This window comes from Colletotrichum phormii (genome assembly GCF_030913505.1).
Source record: "Colletotrichum phormii strain CBS 102054 chromosome Unknown BDP81scaffold_4, whole genome shotgun sequence".
In the NCBI taxonomy this organism is placed as follows: domain Eukaryota; kingdom Fungi; phylum Ascomycota; class Sordariomycetes; order Glomerellales; family Glomerellaceae; genus Colletotrichum; species Colletotrichum phormii.
Window position 1 is genome coordinate 709,566 of NW_026851446.1, and position 19,215 is coordinate 728,780.

General features: G+C 53.1%; 8 protein-coding genes across 8 annotated transcripts; 4 read left to right on the forward strand and 4 right to left on the reverse strand.

Annotated features, from left to right (window-relative positions):
- Positions 1 to 4: 4 nt before the first annotated feature.
- On the reverse strand, positions 5 to 929 carry BDP81DRAFT_419587 (uncharacterized protein). Its single transcript, XM_060589788.1, has one exon. The coding sequence runs from the start codon at positions 800 to 802 to the stop codon at positions 548 to 550; it is 255 nt and encodes an 84-aa protein (XP_060448834.1). The 5' UTR covers positions 803 to 929; the 3' UTR covers positions 5 to 547.
- A 453-nt stretch (positions 930 to 1,382) lies between these two features.
- BDP81DRAFT_419588 (PH domain-containing protein) lies at positions 1,383 to 3,296 on the reverse strand. Its single transcript, XM_060589789.1, has 2 exons — positions 2,928 to 3,296; positions 1,383 to 2,860 (listed from the first exon to the last, which is right to left on the reverse strand). The coding sequence occupies exons 1-2, from the start codon at positions 3,156 to 3,158 to the stop codon at positions 1,859 to 1,861; spliced, it is 1,233 nt and encodes a 410-aa protein (XP_060448835.1). The 5' UTR covers positions 3,159 to 3,296; the 3' UTR covers positions 1,383 to 1,858.
- A 4,702-nt stretch (positions 3,297 to 7,998) lies between these two features.
- On the forward strand, positions 7,999 to 9,592 carry BDP81DRAFT_342197 (phosphotransferase). Its single transcript, XM_060586039.1, has 3 exons — positions 7,999 to 8,439; positions 8,492 to 8,997; positions 9,050 to 9,592. The coding sequence occupies exons 1-3, from the start codon at positions 8,209 to 8,211 to the stop codon at positions 9,438 to 9,440; spliced, it is 1,128 nt and encodes a 375-aa protein (XP_060448836.1). The 5' UTR covers positions 7,999 to 8,208; the 3' UTR covers positions 9,441 to 9,592.
- Positions 9,593 to 10,081: 489 nt separating this feature from the next.
- On the forward strand, positions 10,082 to 11,334 carry BDP81DRAFT_390959 (uncharacterized protein; the record flags this gene model as incomplete). The annotated part of the gene is made up of 2 exons (XM_060587484.1): positions 10,082 to 10,164; positions 10,230 to 11,334. 2 exons carry the CDS (start codon positions 10,082 to 10,084, stop codon positions 11,332 to 11,334), a joined length of 1,188 nt encoding a protein of 395 aa, XP_060448837.1.
- Positions 11,335 to 11,554: 220 nt separating this feature from the next.
- On the reverse strand, positions 11,555 to 12,450 carry BDP81DRAFT_446582 (mitochondrial carrier domain-containing protein; the record flags this gene model as incomplete). Its single annotated transcript, XM_060592079.1, has 2 exons — positions 11,555 to 11,793; positions 11,850 to 12,450. 2 exons carry the CDS (start codon positions 12,448 to 12,450, stop codon positions 11,555 to 11,557), a joined length of 840 nt encoding a protein of 279 aa, XP_060448838.1.
- Positions 12,451 to 13,517: 1,067 nt separating this feature from the next.
- BDP81DRAFT_367832 (WD domain-containing protein) lies at positions 13,518 to 15,126 on the forward strand. The gene is made up of 3 exons (XM_060586550.1): positions 13,518 to 13,843; positions 13,902 to 14,136; positions 14,188 to 15,126. Exons 1-3 carry the CDS (start codon positions 13,706 to 13,708, stop codon positions 14,982 to 14,984), a joined length of 1,170 nt encoding a protein of 389 aa, XP_060448839.1. The 5' UTR covers positions 13,518 to 13,705; the 3' UTR covers positions 14,985 to 15,126.
- A 136-nt stretch (positions 15,127 to 15,262) lies between these two features.
- BDP81DRAFT_469087 (signal recognition particle 9 kDa protein-domain-containing protein) lies at positions 15,263 to 16,103 on the forward strand (the record flags this gene model as incomplete). Its single annotated transcript, XM_060594515.1, has 2 exons — positions 15,263 to 15,591; positions 15,693 to 16,103. Exons 1-2 carry the CDS (start codon positions 15,520 to 15,522, stop codon positions 16,101 to 16,103), a joined length of 483 nt encoding a protein of 160 aa, XP_060448840.1. The 5' UTR covers positions 15,263 to 15,519.
- A 616-nt stretch (positions 16,104 to 16,719) lies between these two features.
- BDP81DRAFT_312004 (ribonucleotide reductase) lies at positions 16,720 to 18,171 on the reverse strand (the record flags this gene model as incomplete). Its single annotated transcript, XM_060583767.1, has 4 exons — positions 16,720 to 17,327; positions 17,381 to 17,714; positions 17,785 to 18,051; positions 18,142 to 18,171. 4 exons carry the CDS (start codon positions 18,169 to 18,171, stop codon positions 16,720 to 16,722), a joined length of 1,239 nt encoding a protein of 412 aa, XP_060448841.1.
- Between the last annotated feature and the right edge of the window lie 1,044 nt (positions 18,172 to 19,215).

The following is a 19,215-nucleotide window of genomic DNA, read 5'->3' on the forward strand; positions in this document are numbered from 1 at the left end:
GGGGGGGGGGGGGGGTCAAGGTCGATCAGATATGAAGCATCCTGATAGAAAGGTGTCGAAAAAGTTCACGAGGACGTTGCGATGGAACCCCGAAAGAAGAGCAGCTGAGGGAAGACCCGCAAGAGACAGAAACGGCGACTGACTACCTGCAGGGTCAAACAGAGACCAGCGATACAACCCTTTGGAGAGGGAGAAAGCTCGCCCTTGGTCGAAACAAGGTGTGGGTGAGTCGAACGAGATATAGTCATTCAAAAACAGCGACGAGGTGACAGCACGCGACCCTTACCTGACCTACCTGCCCCATTTTGAACATTGCTCGTAAATCTCTATGACTATGAGCTGAGAGGAAATCGCCTCCAGAAAGGAAGAGGGGCCTCCCATCTGGAGAAGTCTCGTTCACATGGAGCATCAATCAATCACACTTGTCAAAAGCGCCTCCCCAAGAAAGTTGTAGAACTTCGGACGAATAGAGTCGGCGCAGCAGGTCCAGCCAAGGCCCTCCTCATAACAGCGTCGTATCCCGTCGCCATCGTCCTAACAGTAGAAGTCAAAGGAGCAAAAGAGCCAAACAACCCATGAACACCCCTATACTCGACGGCAAATAAACACACATATCTCCTCTCAAAGCAGTGTTCAATGTTGTTGATCCAATACGTTCAAAGAACCAACAGCAGAGAAGAAGCATGCCGAGACGCCTTCTTCTCTTCGTCAGGTTCCCCCCCGCCATAGACAGGGGTAAGCCGTTTGCTGGACACATGGCCGTTGCGGCGTGTGATTCGCCTGTCTCGGCCAGGAACGGCATTAACAATGCAGGCCATTTGCAAGGTTACGAGAGGGGGAGATGCAATGTGGGTGTCGTCAAAAATACAAGAAAGAAGTTCAGAAGCTTGGAGGGAAGGTGGGTGGCATTCAAAGCCCGTAGACTTGGAGTTGGAGAGGAACCGGCAGCGGAGGTGAGGTGAGGTTGGTGTGGCCGGGGCGCGGCGCGATAGGACCGTCCGATAAAAGAGGGACCACGTCACCCGACCGGGGCTGGAGCTTGGAGGTGCTGGGACAAACGGGGGTCTGGGTTGTTTGCGCCACTCTCATTCGCCACACCCGTTTTTTCTCTGCGTTTCCCCCCCTTCCCCCTCATACACATTAAGGTACACAGTAATTCTTAGTGCCGAAGCCTCCCACCATCTTAAAGTTGGAGAACTAATTTCTTCAACGCCATTGGTCAAATTCGACCAGAGCGATCATCAAGTCAATAACACCTGCCTGGTCTGGGTTGCTGAGAGGGTTTGTTAGATCCAATGTCAGCAGAGGAAAGCTGTGCCTTGCCAATGACCTGAAGAAGAATGGTCATTTCTTCACATTCCTGGCTTTCAGGGGGCGTCCACCTGAGCAACATTTGGCTGGTCAAAGGACAAAAACCCTCCCATCACTGAGCTACAACGACAAGCCAAGAAATGCAGTAGAATACTGATTCATTTATCATCGTTACACGTAACCCGCCTCTTCATATTGAGACGGTCGGCAGTCATAGTCTGCCCATAGTGTCACACTAAGGTAGGGTATACTAACACAAAGCGGTTGGCTGGTAGGCTTCTTTCTCCCCCCGAGTAGCCTGGTATTCTCCATCTCCTTCTCCCAAGGAATGCCACCAGTGTTCGAGTCACTGTCCTTTTGACTCTTGACCGTAGCTGCAGCTAAGTCGAAAAGCTGCTGGCAAGCGTTTTCCCCCGCCTTCTCGACTCTGTAGAGTCCCAAGTATATATCGTTGCGTCATGCTTCGTAAACAAAAGAAAAAAAGGCTGTGGCAAAACTCCCGCTAAAAAAGAAAATCCTGTAGGTTGCCTAGTAATGACTTGCAGCTTCATGCCGCATTCGTAGTGGGCTGGTTTCCTCCTGTAGGACCCCGCGTTTCGAGCTCTCGCCTCTTGGCGAACAAGCTTTTGAATGCGCCCAGGCAATGAATCAGAGATTCTTCGTCGTGGGCGCAGAATCGGTAGCTCTTTTCCTCTGTAATGAGCTGTAGACAGTGTTTCTTGGTCTTGCTGACCGGGTCGATGTCAACAACATTGACTATTGCTGACATTGGTCGAATAAACTGCGCCGTGTATTCAGACTCGTCCTTGTAGAGGATGAAGTTTCGTGGCCGGAGCACACCCCAGAGGTTCTTCCACTGCTTCACGCCACCCTTGCTGCGGAGGAACCAAAGCCAGCCCTGCCAGATAACGCGATCAGGGTCTTGCTCAATGTTGAGACCGCTGAGCTGGCTCGCATTACGGTCGAGACCTGGCCGGTCCTGGGAGCCTTTGCCTGGCGACTGGACCGCCAAGTCCTCGATAGACATGCCCTGTATCCGCTGGATCTCGTTGTCCGAGAAGTCCGAATGCGAGGCCAGTTCGTTGCCAGAGTACCCAGCGGTATCCGCCATCTGCGATGGACGTCGATGGGTTGAACCGACAAAGCGTGGCACTGGAGGCTCCAACGGCTCGGGAGAACTTGATCCTAGTCTCTCGGCTCGAGCCATCTCTCCTCCGGCCTGGGCGGATCTGCCAACCACCACGTAGGATTGTCGCTTGCCATTTGGGCTTGCGAGGAGCAGCTCATCATGTTCCTCCTCAATCCGGGCATGACTCCTAATCAAATCTACCCATTCCTCCGCATCGTGGCTACTGCTAGCCTGAAAGTGGTAGTTCCTCGCTGGCGAGAAGAGTCCAAATACGTTCTTCCTCTTGTTCTTGGGGTCCTTGAGCAAAGCAACGGCGGTCAAGTCGGCGAGGTACAGCTTGTGTCGTAGCTTGTCCTCCTTGTCGGATCGGTAGATTGAGAGTGAATTGGGTCGGAGAACGAAGTAAATTGACTTCCACGTCTGTTCAATTGGTCAGGGACGGTCTTCAGGCGCAAATTGGAAGGATTGTGAGCCGGGCCCTACGAACCTTTGTCTTCTGCGTGCGCTTCTGCAGGTAGCCGCTCTTCACGACGCGGTCGAACTCGAAACTACCATTTTGATTGACAGGTGACGAATAAGTGTCCAGAGCTAAGCGGCTTCGGAGTCGAGAATTGGGATCGGTGGGCAGAGATATCGAGGACGGTGGGATGGTGACGTCCAAACTTGGTGCCGGATGCGGCGTGGGCAGCTGAATCTGCGACTGGGCCATGGTCGTCATGGTGAAGATATTAATTCGTATCGTATGGTCGTGGGTGTAAGTAGGATGGCAGTCGCGTAAAGTCGCACATTAAAAGAGGTTCCCGTGCAAAAAAAAAAAAAAAAAAAAAGTCCGTCAGGGAAGCAATATGACGGGGGGCGGAACGGGTAAAGACGCAAAGTTGCCGCAGAACGAGAGACTTGTGGAAAATGGCGGCGGCGGCGGCGGGTGAGCAAGTGATGCGACTAAGCAATGCCGGCAGCGTTGGGTCTCCGGGTATTAGTCCAGGTATCCGTAGGTAAGGTAGGCCAAAGGATTTCTGCAAGGTCAAATCGGGTGTTGGACGAGGCAAAAAGAAGTCGAGGTGGCTGGAAGTGGATATACCGAGTGGGAGTCGCGCGTCGGTGGTGGCTCTATTATCGTGCCCTTGCTCGATTGCGGTTGTAGTTTTGCTGGGACCGACTGGGGCCTTGTTTATGCTGATTGCTGCCCTTGCGAAAACCAAAGATGGGCCCGAAAATGTGTTTGGACACAAATGTAAATGGGAAGAAACGAGTGTGCAAGGCGGGACGAGACAGGTCGCGCGCGCGCAGAGTGTTGTTGTGGAAAGGGGGGGGCAGCAGAGAAGGAGGAGCTTCAGCGTTGACTCCTTTCGCACGGGCGTGTCGTGTGTAAATGTCTTGTGCCGGGGGGTTGAGAGGTCAGGTATTTGAGTGGTGAAACTTGGGATGCCAAGGAAAGGAGACGAATCTCGAGTTTGAGAGGCAAGTGATGGCAGCAAGGGGATGAAGAACTGTGTGTAACGGAGGTCGGGTAGAGCGGTATGGTGTTTAATAAAGAATGGAATGTCAAGATGCGGTGAGGGTCGGTGGACTGCGCAATAATGTACTGTGTAGTGGTTATGTATCCGTAGCGCCGTGTCAAATACCTCAAAAGAGTGACGGAGGCAAGCCGCAAGCTGGTGCAGATGGTGGGATTGACGAAAGATCAAGTGCCGGCTATTTACTTGGGGGAGGCGAGGTGCACTGTGAGAGCCAAGGCGTGGGGACGGATCATGAAGCTGTGGCTAAGCAAAGTGATGGATTTCTTGGGTACGACTCAAATCGAGAGAATAGAAGGGGAGGAGAAGAGGAGAGATGGAGGAGAAGGCGGACGGTGCGGTGCGGGTTGTACGGGAGTGAGTGACAATGACGATGCCGAAAAGAGCTCCAATGGCGGTGACGAGTGACGGGACAGCTACGGGAACATTGGATGAGTCGAAAAAAAGTCTGGAATTAAAAGTCTCGGCCCCAACCCAATCTTGGTACATTTTGGTGGTGATTATAATTGCAGTGGCGGCCCGTCAGAGTTAAGCTTTGAGGGGAGGGGCGCTGATCGGCACAGCGATGTCGCAGGCAAAGAAGAGGCACCAAAGGTTCCTGGACCTGAACTTCCTGGGCGCATTGCATCAAGCTGGAGAGAGAGAGAGATCAGAGGCGCCATCTGATGGTGGACGAATGGGCGCAGAGAAGACAAAATTAGTTTGTGGGGTCTCTTTCTCTTTAATGCATTGCAGTGGCATTGGACCATTAGTACGGATACCTACCAGGTTGGCATTGTTGATGAGATGATATTGTAACTCTGGTCCAGGGGGGGAGAGATGGGTACTTTGGATGTAGTTGGTACAAAGTATATAGTGTTATGTTTACTGCGGTTCTCTTGCTGGTTTAATCATCATGTACAACGAGCCAGTGCTCAACTCAAGTACACCCGAGTGGGATCACTAAAACAAGAACAACGAACCAAGACCCCACGGGCAGAACAGAAAGAAGCGCAGCGGGTTGCAGGCGCGCATTGCTCTGGACCACATCTCCCAAAGTGCCTCATGGGGCCTGGTGAGGGGTTCTGCGGAGAGGACTCCAAGTCAGCTCACCGGCTCCAATATGAGTGGCTGACGGTGTCTGAATTCAAAGAAACAAGAGCATGTCTTTTTGGAGGTGACAGGCTTGGGAGACAAGGAAGAGGTGGTCGGGAATGGAGGGCATCTGAGCGCTTGAGCGCTTGAGCGTACCTTACTGTATGGAAGTGTGGAATACTTACACAAGGTACATGCATGTGCCTGACTCCCGTCTCTTGATCCAATCTGTAGGCCTCCTGCTTGTCGGCTAAAAGCATCAAGAGAACACGGCATTTCACCCGTTTGAGCTGCAGAACAGTCAGATGTACTTGGCTCCTTGGTGCAGAGCCTCAGGAACCTCCAAGTAAAAAGTACGAATACCATCAACATCAATCAGCATAGGGCCATACCTAGGCTAGTGGCGGGCCAAGAAGTGGGTGAAGCACTGAACGACCAGCACCGCCCCGTTTCACCCCCGAAGCTGTTTGATCGAGTGGTTGGGATGCAACTCCAAGTCTCCCAGTCCCCGCCTGCCAGCCATTTGCCAAACAGCAGTGGACTAGGCACGAATGGACGATGAAAAAAGTCAGGAACGAATATGGATCATTGGGTACAAAGTCCAGGTACGGGTAGGTGGTAGGAAAAGGGGTAGGTCGCGACCGCCGTCTCACCACAAACGCTCCTGCGGCCCTACCTGGACACTCTGGATCACTCGGCTGCATTGGCCATTCACTGTTTCCCATGTGGGTCGCCTTCCTGTTCCAAATAGAAGAATCTCGTCCCATCTCAATGCCCTCCTCCCTGACTCCCTCGTGCGGCGTGCCATGTGTGATGCAAGAGACAAAGTCCCGACTGTTGCGTTTTGCTTTCCCCGGCACCTTGGTTTCTGACGGTCCGAACATGTTGCCCAAGTCTCCATTTCTTTCCGTTCCTGACTTTCGCTTTCAGACTTTATTCTAACCCTGCTATCCGTACGGAGTATATCACAAGCAAACCACGTTGATAATAAGCAGGGCGCTTGCTTGACGCAAATAGGAACTTACATTTCTTAACTGGATACTCCGTATGGAATAGGAGAACAAAAAATCACACTACACCCAATGCTTTCTCCAAATCAAACAACATCCGAAGCGCGTTAGTTTCTTAGGCGCCCAGACTTGGCCTCAACCTCGTCGACCGAGCGCGCTCAGGCGTCGTACGTCCGTGGTTTAACTACATTCTATCCCTCTTCTATTTACAAGCCCATTGCCCATGCACAACATGCGGTCCGTCTCTTTTTTCCAGTTCATCCGAGTAAGCTACGGATATACGCTCATCTCCACTCCCGCATCGACGTCATGTTCCAGCTTCAATAGTTGCCGCCCTTTCAACTCGCGCAAAGCAGTCCCGGTCCCCTGCCAAGACCTCATGCTGTGTGAGCCCGGCTCCGAGACGGATCACCCTGATATCCCGCCATCCCACGTCCATTCGCTCGGTAGAGAGCTGTCAGAGCTAGCATATTCACGGTTTGTTTTGTCGCTAGTTGTCCGTCCCAGAGCATCCCCATGCAATATTGTTCAACGTCTCTCTAGAGCCGCCCACAAAACCCATCGGGAAGAGCGGTGAAGTGCTCAGATAAGCTTCCTCGCCCACGGCTTGTCGAACCGCTCTCCCGTGGCGCTCAAACCCCAGTCAGATCTGGATCTGGCATATGTTAGTGTCTAAGCCCGGTGCGGCCCGGTGGTTGGCCGCTTCTTCTCTTGTTTGCTTCTGTGGCTGAACTCGAATTGGAACTACCCAACCACCCAATTTCCAGTCGCTCATCCGTTTGTCCCGACAGAGACTAGGTATAATACTTCATGCCGTCTCAAGCCAAGTCGATAACCACGGTGAGACCGTGACTCTGGTCTGTGCAGAATGAGGACCGATTGACAGGAGACTGGGGGTTGGAGTTGCATGTGTCGTTTGATCTACTGACACTGCCAAGGGGAACTACTACTGTTCCACTTCCTCCCGCTGCCCATCCTCAATCTCCTCCTCCTTCTGCCTATAGATTGCATGGAAGTCACGACTAGCGCAAGAAGCATTGGTCCATCTTGCCTCCCAAACGGTGGCACGGTGGCTAGCTATGCCATGGCCTCTATTTATATCCAGCAAGGTATAGAACAATCTAGTCGATAGGAAACCTCCAGGGCTTACAGGATCTGCTATGGTTTAGATTATGCCAGGGTCGTTGGAAGTAGATGGCGTTTTGGGACTCGGCATGCTTTGTCCATTGCTGGGCCTGGACAGTGAGTGTACGTGGTTGATCATCTCACATGCCTCGCAAAGCAACTTTTTTCCGGTTGGGCGTGGCGCCTTCGCAGGTCAAAGTTCTGTCACTCATAGAAGCTATCGAGCATGTCGACCTCGACCTCTATATTGTGAGACACTTAGGCGGACTGAACGGTGCTCTTGTCGTTCCTTGCAAAACTCGCTCGGAAAAGAGCTCGTCTAATACGAAAGTCCCAAATTCTCGTGCCTGTTCCAGAACGGAGAACCCAATTTCCCATTGACTCTGCGATAGGGCGAGGGAACGTTTACCTCCAAAGAGTCGCACAAATAAGATGTGACCCATATTCAGATGATAGACTTCCGCTTCATACTAAAGATTTCGTGCCAATGACCAGTCGTCTCGATGTAATACAGGACCCCAGGGCACAGTCAAGCTTATGTAAGTAGATCTGCAATCCTCCGTCGCCAGGTATGCCTTCAACTTAAATGTTCCTCCATAACTGCGAGCATAGTAAACTAGCAAGTGTGTGGCCTGTTGTGGTCTTTCATTTGACGATGTGTTTTGAGGGCTGCGGACTTCGCGATGTAATGGAAGAGATGGAAAGTTCACGCCGAGTGAGTCATCTGCCGTCTAGCTGCAGATTGCTGCTGCCCTGTCATTCCGACTCGTTTGAAGGGAAAGCGACGCCCCGGTCGATTAGTTAGAAGATAACGAATGGAAAGAGCGTCTCCGGCGACGTTCAGATAAAGGTCGTCATTTCCTTCGTTTGTTTGCTCATTATTTTCCCACGACTTGTTGAACTGCCATTTACGTAGGACAACTTCACATCCTCTTCATTCCCCAACTTGGTCCAGATATCGCAGGCTATCCCCGCTTTCCCTTCGACAAGTGACAAAAAAAAAATTACTCCAACAGCTTCGTCTGCAGGCTTTATAATCGTGATGTCAGAAGAAAGCACCTCCGATCGTGTGCTTCGTGAGGTCAAGGCGGAGTTGGCCGGTACGCCATACTGCTTCGAGTCTGCCCGCCTCCTCAGTGGAGGAACGACAAACTTCATATTTCATGTGAAGCTGCAGCAGCCGCTTTTTGATGGGACTGTCGAGGTAGCCATAAAGCATGGTGAGGGCTTTGTCGCCCAGAGTCCCGGCTTCAAACTTCCCACATCAAGATGCGTGAGTTTCTATACACTCGATTGAAAGGAGATTAATGGCTGATACTAGGAAGCGGATCGAGGAATCCTGCCTGCGAGAATTCTCAGCGTTTCCTCCATACTCCGGCCAAAAGTTTAGCGTAGCAACTCCGAAGCTTTTCTACTTCAATGAAGAGACCAACACCCAGGTTCAGGCATACCAGCCTAGCCCGCGAAGCCTCAAGAACTATGCCATTCAGTATTTCGCAGCGTCAACCTCGGAATCAACAACTTTGGAATCAGTCAAGTCACAATGCCTCGATATTGGTAAAGCTGTGGGTATGTGGCTGCGGTCATTCCATGACTGGAGCAACTCGGAAGAGCAGCTCAAGTTTCGCGATCTCGCCGCAGGAAACAAGGAAATGCAGACGCTTAAGCAATGGATGAATTATGAACGACTCCCCAACTCCATCACTCGATTCCCAGATATTCTGGGGGACTGCAATGATATCTTTGCAGACATTGTGGACAGCGTCAAAAGGGAGATGATGGTGGACGATAAAAACCTGCAAGTCATCCACGGCGACTTTTGGACCGGGAAGTAAGTTGTTCCAGACACCTTCACTCTGATTATACAACTCACAATTTACTAGTATTCTGCTAGAGGGTAACCCCTGGGATGATGAGCATAGCCACCTTCTTGTCGTCGATTGGGAGATGTGCCAGCTTGCAGTCAGGCCCCTTGACCTAGGCCAGATGATTGCGGAACTATACGAACTGAAGCTGTACAAAGAAATGGAATCTGGTGTCTGGTTGATCCAAGGTTTCGTCGAGGGGTATGGCGCAGTGGATGACGACTTTGCCTTCCGAACACTACTTCATGTCGCCGTCCATCTCATCGGCTTTGGCACGACAGTGCAAGGCTGGGGCACGCAAGACCAGGCGAAGACAGTGGCATCTGAGGGACGAAATATTTTGAAGAATGCTTGGGCGAAAGACCGTATATCCTTTGAGAAGCACCCCCTAGGCTGCATCTTTTCATGACTCTGAGTTGAGTTCAACTGGAAGCTCGGTGGGACAGGACAAGTCACTTAGTGCTACATGTTGAGAACTCACATCAGTTGACTAGAACATTGTGATTCGGTCAAAAAAGACATAAATATAGCATTAGGTAATCAGCTATGCAAATCATCGTTACTTATCGGTCTTATTTGCGTGAGGCTGGAAGCTATCTTCCCTAGAGAGGAAGGATGCGCATATATAGCAGACAACGACGCTGTTCATCCAACATTTGATGATGCCGAGAATAGTTCACAAATCTAAGAATTACAAAATGTCTACTCTGCAAGGTTCTGGGACGCTTACCTCGCATGTTCACTTCAACAGACGTTGGGTAATTGTCGCGGGGGATGATGGAGAAAGATGAGTTGGGCCGAAAAAAAAATTCAAACTACACACCAAAGAAAGACTGAGTCTGAGTCAACCATGGTGGCGGAACCTTCTCACTCTTCAACATCTACACCCAACTGCTGCACCACCTCCACCAGGATATTTATCAGATCGCACTACAGGATACAACTCTCATATTCGAGAAAAGTTTGACACGGCTGCTTCCAAATTCAATAACCACATCTGAGACCAGCCCTAGTACTTCGACGTCACTTCTGGCGGCCCGACCCGCCATCATGAGCAGCACTACGGAACCTCGCCCATGCAGGCGATGCAAGACGCCGACCGTCTTGAAAGTGAGAAAGGATCCTCTTTGCGAGTAAGCATTCTCATTTGCATATGCTTCATGCCCAAACTTTTACAGAGAGCTGAGCACACACGCAGGACTTGCTATGAGCAGCACATTGTCCAAAGAGTCGTGAAGCGTCTCGCCCAGCCATACCGCGATGTAAAGGACAAGCTAGCCAGCACGCCCGACGTAAGAGCAAAGTACCTCCTCGGCCTCTCCCTCGGCCCCTCGTCGGCCTCGTTGGTCCAGGTGCTCGACAAGAACCTCCAGGGTCTCAAGGAGAAGAACCTGCGCGTCGCGTACGAGGTGCACGCCGTCCACATCGACACAGACCTGTCAAACACCGCAGCAGACGCTCCGGCCTCATCGGCAAGCCTGCTCTTCGAAAAGTACAAGGACCAGTTCCCCAACCTCTCGATGCAAATCGTCCCGCTGGGCGACGCCCTCAAGCTGGACACGATAGACTGGTCCGTCCTCCCCGCCCTGCAGCCCGGCCTCGCGCCCGCGCAGCAGCTCAGGGCTCTCCTCGAGGCCCTGCCGTCCGTCACGTCGCGGGTGGATATCATGAGGCTCCTGGTGCGGAATCTGCTGCTGTCGCTGGCCGTGGAGAGGGAGTGCCACGCGCTGCTGCTGGGATGCACCACGACCGCCCTGGCCGAGCTGACGCTCGCCGAGACGGCCAAGGGCCGCGGGTTCGCGGTGCCGTGGCAGGTTGCTGACGGCCCTGTTCCCGTCACGACGTTCCCTCGTGCCGGAGAGGAGAAGATCACGGAGGACGAGGAGGGCGTACAAGGGGCGGAGAAGACGATGCTTCCAGTATACTACCTCCTCCGAGACGTTTTCAGGCGGGAGGTCATCACATATGCGGGTCTGATACCGTCTCTTAAGGACCTCGCCCAGGAAGCGGGGCCCAGCAGCAACGCTGTTGTTTCGCACAAGGAACTCAGTATCGAGGACGTGATGGCGCGGTACTTTGAGGAGGTGGAGGAGAGCTATCCCTCCGTCGTCGCCAATGTCGTACGCACCAGTGGTAAACTGACAAGAGAGAGCGACGGCGATGCGTGTGCCGTCTGCGGCATGGATGTAGACGCACAGGGCGATGCCCGATGGAAGGGTGAGATTGGGGAGGACATTGACGACAGTAGGAAGCGCACTGCAGGGAAACTATGTTATGGATGCGAACGGTCTATATATGGATAGATCGAACAGAAAGATGCGCGTTCAAAGCACCCTCCCCGGCCGGCCTGTCTAGCGTGATTTCTGACCCGTATTCTGCCTCACCACAATCCTAACTACCCCCCGTATGTTCTCTAGAAGCCGATCCCCGGCTCGCGACATTTCCACCCCCGTCTACCTAGCTCATTTTTAACTCCATATATGCAAGGAACGCTGATTTAATAGGTACAAGATCAATGGTTGATCATGGGTTTTGGATGGTAGCCGAAGGCAGGATGCGGTCTTCGAACTTTCTCATCAGCTTGTTTGTCTGTTCCGCCAGGGTCAGGGTAAGGATGGTGTGGGGAAGGATTCTAGCCAGGTGAGGCAGGAAACCCTTGTAAATAGCCAAGAAGCCTTCAGTGCGGACGGTCTTGGCCAGGCAGTCGAAGACGCCCTTGTAGAGGTTTCCGTTTTGGTTGTACAGACGAGACATGATGGTGTCTACCACGAGTATTAGTACGCGAGGAGACGCACGTGAATCGTGGGTTGGAACTTACCAGGAGGATGCATCACGCAGCAAACAACGAAACCACTGACGGTACTGCTAGCAAGATGCAGAGGCAGACCCTCTTCCATACCCAAGTGGCGGACCAGTCTCCGCTTGGCGAAGAAGTAGGTGGGAAGCTGCACGGAGCTACCAAAACCCGTCCTAATCATAGCCGCACCGACGCCGCGGTAAAGTCCCCGAATGCCTTCGGCGCCGTAGATTGAGGTCATACCGTTCCAGGCATTGCGGTACTTGTGTTGTGTGCCGGTGGGCATGAAGGGAGAGTAGCTCTGTAACCGTGTCTTGACGAGGAAGAAAGGGCTGCCGGCGGCGGCACCCATGATTCCTGATCCAGCACCGCAAGCCATGTTGATGCCCAGGCTCTGCGTCTTGCCGTCCTTGAAGATGAGAGTCGACAGGGTTTCGCGCATGGGCTCGTAGAATCCAAGACGGCATCCGTTGAGCAGGACTTGGTAGATGTACGCGCAGCCGATACCGCGGTAGATTCCTTTCACGCCCTCATTGCGCACGATAACAGACACGCCCTGGAGAGGGCCTCTGTACTGATGCGGCTGGTGTCCCTTGTCCTTCAGTTCTCCTTGCAACTGCATTCTATATGTCGGGGGAGAGGGGTCAGCGCGTTGCCGGCGGCAGGGAGCGGGAAGGGAGCGAGCGGGAAGGGAGCGAGCGTCGTCGCTATCAGACGCACCGGATCTTGACAGTCTCGAAGGGATGCGTGGCCGTTACAGCGCCGCAGGCGGCAATGCCGCCGGCGATGAAGGCGCTGTTGCGAAGGTTAGCTTCGCTGGTCTTGCGGATGTCGAACTGCGGGCCATGACTTGCCCAAGGGTTGTTGACATTGTGTCAATTGGTCTTGTCGCAAAGATAAGAATGAAATGGGTATCGGTGAGGTGTAAGATGCTGGTAGTTGGTGATTGCGACTCCTATGATAGTCGGGTTTCGCTTGGAAGGAGAGAGAGAAAGAGAAAAGAGTGACACCGCGATCTCGGAATGCTAGTACCTAAAATGACGGAACAGCGCGGGTCAGCAACATTGACGTCGTGGCAGGCTGATAGCCAGTCACCATGGACAGATGCTAAGGTCTGGGCAGATTCTTACATAGTCTACCTGTCAAGAATCCGTTCGCCGTAATGCGCGCAACTCTAGAGAGGAAATTGGCGATGTGATTGCGATAGGGATTGAGTTCTGTCGGGCTGGCACTGGGTTGACGTGACTGGGTTGACTCTTTTACCGGGGCTACAGGTCTCTCAGTAAGCTCCGCGCGCGGAAGAGAAATTGGGATTTTTCTTGCTCAAAGTCAATACGGCCGTGGATAGCCATTGCCGATCCCGGCGGCTGTAGGTCCCAATTGGCAGGGTTCGCGGGCTATAGCGGCCTGAATCGGTATTCGGTAGTACCCCAGATCCTAACCAAAAAGGGGGGCGTCAACTTAGCTGGTTCATTGCCAGGACGTCAGTTTCCAATGCGAAGTCGCGCATTATCAACGACTGTTGTAAGGTGTGGCTGAACACTTCCCCTAAGCACCCCTGGGGTGGTGCAAGAACTGTGGCGCAGTCAGCTCCCTCAGTACCACAACCCCGCGAAACTGAATTGGGGAAGCTCTTTGGTTTCCTCCAGTCGCATCGCATGACAAAACGCGGTCTGACTTGCCGTCCACAAAACCACAATTGCAACCTTGGAACGACTGCACTTATCCACTGTACTTGTGAAGGAGCGTTCTGATCTTTCTCACGCCAACTTCATATCCTGCGACGAGTACATCGTCTGCTCACAGCTCGCGACAGAATCAATTGAGACGCCGGTTTCCGAGCCAGTAGAGCCCTGGGAATACTGAAAGAACCCATAATGGCTTCGATGCCGATGGATCTGGACCATCGCGAGTCGACCCCGGCCAACGGAAACTCGCTTAACATCACGCGCTCTCTAGCAACCAACAATACCACACCGTTGAGCGAAGTCATATCGTCATTCCGCCCAACAAAGGTAAGGAGTTAAAAGCCCGAAAACCATACTGGGAGCTCTCTGACTGATTAGTCTCCAGCTTTTTAAAAGATCAGACATCAAGGATGGCCGTCCGCAACCCCACGTGCTGTCCCTCGACTTCGACGACCCGGGCGAGCTTCTCATGACCTCCGAGAGCGACGAGACTATCCAGATTTACAGCGTGAAGGACGGTGAGCACAAGAAGAACTTGCTAAGCAAAAAGTACGGCGTTAAGCTGGCAAAGTTCACACATACGAGCTCCAGCATCATCTACGCGAGTACGAAGCAAAATGGTAGGCGCGCTCTTACCCTCACACCGCCACACAATGGCTAATGCCTACCAGACCAGATCCGATACTTGGCTACCCACGACAATTCCTTCATCCGATACTTCGAGGGCCACGAAAAGAGCGTCACAGATATTACAGTACACCCAGGAGCTGATAACTTCATCTCTTGTGGCCAGGACAATACTGTGCGCCTCTGGGATATCTCGACGAAGCAATGGTGCGGTCAACTGAACCTCAACTCTCCGTATCTCGCGGCATACGACCCGTCGGGGCAGACTTTTGCAGTCGCGTGTACGAGCAGCGGAAGCGTTCTACTATATGACTGCCGCAACTACGACAAGGCGCCATTTGCGACCTTCGATCTCGTCGACGCCGGCAGACACGTGGACTCACAGTTTGTAGTCAGGGGTTGGACGAAGCTGGAATTTTCGAATGACGGCAAGCATATACTGGTCGGCACTCGCGGCCCCGGCCACTTCCTACTCGATGCCTTCGACGGGAGCTTGAAGGCGTACCTGCGCAAGCCCGAGGGCGGAACCCGGCGGCTGGCGGCTGGCGAGACAGCAACCACCATCAATGGCAGTATGTCGAAGACGGACCAGCCCACAATCGAAGGCAGCGGGGATTGTTGCTTCTCTGTGGATGGCCGTTACGTTCTGAGCGGTGGTCCGAAGGATGTCCTGGTCTGGGATATCTTGACCCCGCCTCAGAACGAGACCAAGACCCTCGATGCCACCTGGGTATTGGAGGAAAAGCGAGAGGCGGCGGTGTTGGCATTCAACCCGCGGTACAACTTCTTTGCGACGGCGGATCAAGATGTGCTGTTCTGGGTACCTGATCCTCATGCATGAAGCGGTCGGTTCGTAGGAAATTTAGAAGCTGTGAAATGGCGGTCTGGAGAGGTCAATGATTTTCGGAGTCTAGGATACAAGATACCCAATCCGTTGAAAAAAAAAAAATTCGACATCAATGAATTTGTTGAAACCTTGGGAATATTCAGGTTCTGAACTCTGCTTATGAGAATTGTGAAGTAGAGCTCGGGGGTAGAGCCCAGTGTGCTTCCTGTGCGCGGCTTAAACTTGCCCCTCGCCAGCGTGCAAGGTCGGAAGTACCTTAACTTACCAAGGATGGCGGAACCCCACCAAAATTGCATCCTCCACCAAAGCCAGGCCACCTCCACGACACCAAACGTCACTCCGACCACCACGGCGCGCATGACACCCTAGCGAATACTTGTCGAACCGAACTGCTCGAGGGAACCGAACTGCAGTTACTTAGGCATTCCGTTATCGTCGACATCTGTCGCGCGCGCACACACAGACCGAACAACCGCGCAAGGCCGTGGCCTTTTCTCCTCTCACCCACCCCCACCCCCCTCACATCACAATGCCGACCTACAAGACCAGCCAGGAATGGCTGGAGCAATCGTCCCTGCTCCTCCAAGCCCGTCCGACAACCGTATGTTCATCTCCATGCTCACTCGCCCATCTACCATACCAAACCTATGGACGAAGGGGGGGGGCGAACGTTCGGAGCTAACCTCTAAACGCTTCTAATAGACTCGCATCACAACAAAGTACTCCATCAAAGCAGTCAAACCCCGAAAGACCAAGACCGATGATGCCTCCGCCGCAGAAGACGCCCCCATGACAGACGCCAAACCACCGCGCGGCTCCCTCGTAATCAAAACCTTTGACCCCGTCAGCGGCGTCACCCTCAAATACCGCACCACAAAGGCCGCCGAGGTCTCGCGCCTCATCACCTGCCTCGGCGCCCTGGGCCGCACAATGGCCACCTCGAAACCGGCGACGCTGGATGAGCCGATGGCCGACGCCGCAGGCGCAGCGGGGGAGGACACGCCGGCGGCGGCGGGCGGCGCGGCGACGCCCGTGGAGAAACCTCAGGCTGCTGCTGCTGGGGGTGGTGGTGGAGGTGCTGGTGGAAAGAAGAAGAAGAAGGGCAAGAAATGAGGACTAGGATTTGGGTAATGGGGTAGTCAGTCAAGAGTGGGAGACGCAATACCACTGCTGGGTAAAGATGTTGGGTGGATATGTTGGGTGAGTTGTGGTCAATAGACAGACACATCATGAAGAAGGCATCACCATGGGGTCAGGGCCTCAAAAGGTATTGCAGAGGTTGACTCGCATACACCAAGGGGTCAGGGCAAAGAAAAGTAGAAAATATTGACAAAGTGGCAACATCACAAAGCCCTGCCGGAGAAGCCATCGGGGGTATACAATGCATCAGATCACATCATAAAAGAGAAACGCTTGGTTGTTATGTCATGTGCGATTACTAAAAAGAGAATCAATGCGGTACATTATCCATCAAAGATATTCATGCCCCATTTTCCGCAGTCATCCAACCAGTCCTTGGGAACCTTCAACTCCCTGTAAAACGATCCCCGCCAACGCCATGTATGTACGAAAAAGGAATAACAGCTCTAAACCTCAAGCTCAGGTGAGGGGAGGGGGTTTGAGTGTGGAGTGTGAAAAGACGCTGCTCTGGAAAGCACCATGCGTGTGCAATGTACAAGGGGTATATGGGGAAAAGAACCAACAGAAACTTCAGGCGCTCTACGATGATTTAGAAGTCCTCATCGAACGCGAAGTCGCCGCCATTCTCTCCCTCAACCTTGGTCTCTTCTTGCGCCTTCTTGGTGCTGTTGAGCACACCGGCCTTCTGGTAGTCGGCAACGCGCTTCTCAAAGAAGTTGGTCTTGCCGCCAAGGGAGATGTTCTCCATGAAGTCGAAGGGGTTGGAAGACTTGTAGACCTTGTCGTTGCCAAGAGCAACCAAGAGACGGTCGGCAACGAACTCGATGTACTGCTTCATCAAGTTGGAGTTCATGCCGAGGAGAGCGCAAGGCAGAGCCTCGGTCAGGAACTCCTGCTCAATCTTGACGGCGTCAACGATGATGTCCTCAATGACCTGCTTGCTAGGGCGGTGGTTGAGGTGAGAGTACAAGAGGCAGGCAAAGTCGGTGTGAAGACCCTCATCACGGGAGATGAGCTCGTTGGAGAAGGTCAGACCGGGCATGAGACCACGCTTCTTGAGCCAGAAGATGGAGGCAAAGGCACCGCTGAAGAAGATACCCTCGACGGCGGCGAAGGCAACCAGACGCTGGGCGAAGGACGAGCTATCGTCGCTGATCCACTTCAAGGCCCAGTCAGCCTTCTTGCGAATGGCGGGAACTGTGATATGGGTTAGCGATGCTTTCATATTGGTATGCGTGAAGTCAACATACTGGTGTCAATGGCGTTGAAGAGGTACGTGCGCTGGGCAGGCTCCTTGATGTAGGTGTCGATGAGGAGGGAGTAGGTCTCAGAGTGGATGTTCTCCATCATGATCTGGAAACCGTAGAAGCAGCGAGCCTCAGGGACTTGGACTTCGCCGGAGAAGCGCTCAACGAGGTTCTCGTTGACGATGCCGTCGGATGCGGCGAAGAAGGCGAGGATGTGAGAGATGAAGTACTTCTCATCATCGTTGATCTTGTTGTTCCAGTCGTGGAGATCCTTGGAGAGATCGATCTCCTCAGCGGTCCAGAAAGAGGCCTCAGCCTTCTTATACATTTGCCAGATCTAGAAGTCGGGAGTCAGTCGAGGTTCAATGAGCAAACCACTTTACGCGTCTTGCGACGCGTTCACATACCTCATGGTACTTGATAGGGAAGAGAACGAAACGCTGGCCGTTCTCCTGGAGAAGAGGCTCATCCTTCTCCTGCTCCTTGATGCCGGGAGCGACAACGATCTTGTTCTCGTTCTTCACGACCTCTTGTGCGGGCTTCGTCTGAACAAAGGTCTTCTCGGTTGCGGTGGCAACGTCGGATGTGAGGGGCTGGTTCTCCTTGTCGGCGGGGTTGAAGTTGAGCTTCTTGACGGGGGACTCCATCTTGAAAGAGTCGAGGGCAGCAGCGGCCTGGAGAAGTAGTTGTTAGCGATTGCGATTGCGGAAAGCGCGTGGACTAGAGTCAAGCTCGGGTGAACCCGAGTGGTGACGTTTACTTACCTGTTTGGACGGTGTGACTTCGATAGACATGGCGGAAGTGTGTGAAATGCGGCGAGGGAGGAAGAATGAGGGTGATTGAATGCAAAAGGAGGAAGACAAGACTTTGGAAGAAGTAATTGAGGTCGGGAGTCTGTCTTTTGGTTGTGGTATGGTCGTGATTGGGAGTGAAGAAGATGTCTGTTGTTGGTAGAGGAACTCTGGAAAGGCAGAGTTTATGTAGCGGGCAAGCAGCACCGAGCGCTAGGTAGTGGGACGCGTTGAGCACAGGGCAGGGATATTCGCGTTTTCGTGTTTTCCACCTTAAGTACCTTAGGTACTTCGAGCCTCGTACCTTTCTTCGCAGGTGGCTGTGGAAGTACTGGGAAGCTGGTCTGACTGCCCCCTGGTGCTCTTAAAGCTGAATCCACGCGCCATCGTCTCCCCTCCACCCCACTAAAAAGCGCGTCTTCCAGGGGCATCGCCGGCGCGTTTCGTTCCAAAGTGGAAGGATCTTGTCTCGCTTCTCGCCTTTCCACTTCCAGACCTTGCAAAGTGCCCAAGACCTGGCGCAGAAAAGTCTACCAACTGTGGTCCCGAACGGGATATGCCAGGCCCAGCCCTCTTTTTTGGCCATTTTTTCTCTCTTCAACATGCTCATCATTTGTAAGTTGGGTCGAGCTACGACGCCGAGGTGGCCGCTTGCGTTCCACCCCCGGCACGCCAACCAGGCAACACGATGTCATGGCCGGGAAACCAGAGCAAGCTTTGTCCGGAGACTCGAGAGCTTCGGCCGAGCCACACACGTTCCAGATATCCCATTCCCTACTCCAAGCTCCATCTCCCGGCCCTGCACACGCCTCTTTGAGCTGGATCCGTCCTCGGCGTTACGACTCGACGCGTTCCAAGCCCATCCTGCCCCTAGGTACTTCCATGTCAGGTATCAGATCAGATCTGATAAACTGAACACGTCCTAGCTCCAGCTCAGTGGAACCCAAGTGGCCCATCCAAGACTCATCAGCCATGTAATCTCGTCTAAGCATCGACAAATCCTGACTGTATGACTCTCGGCTGCGGGTCGACGCGTTGGAAGCGGAC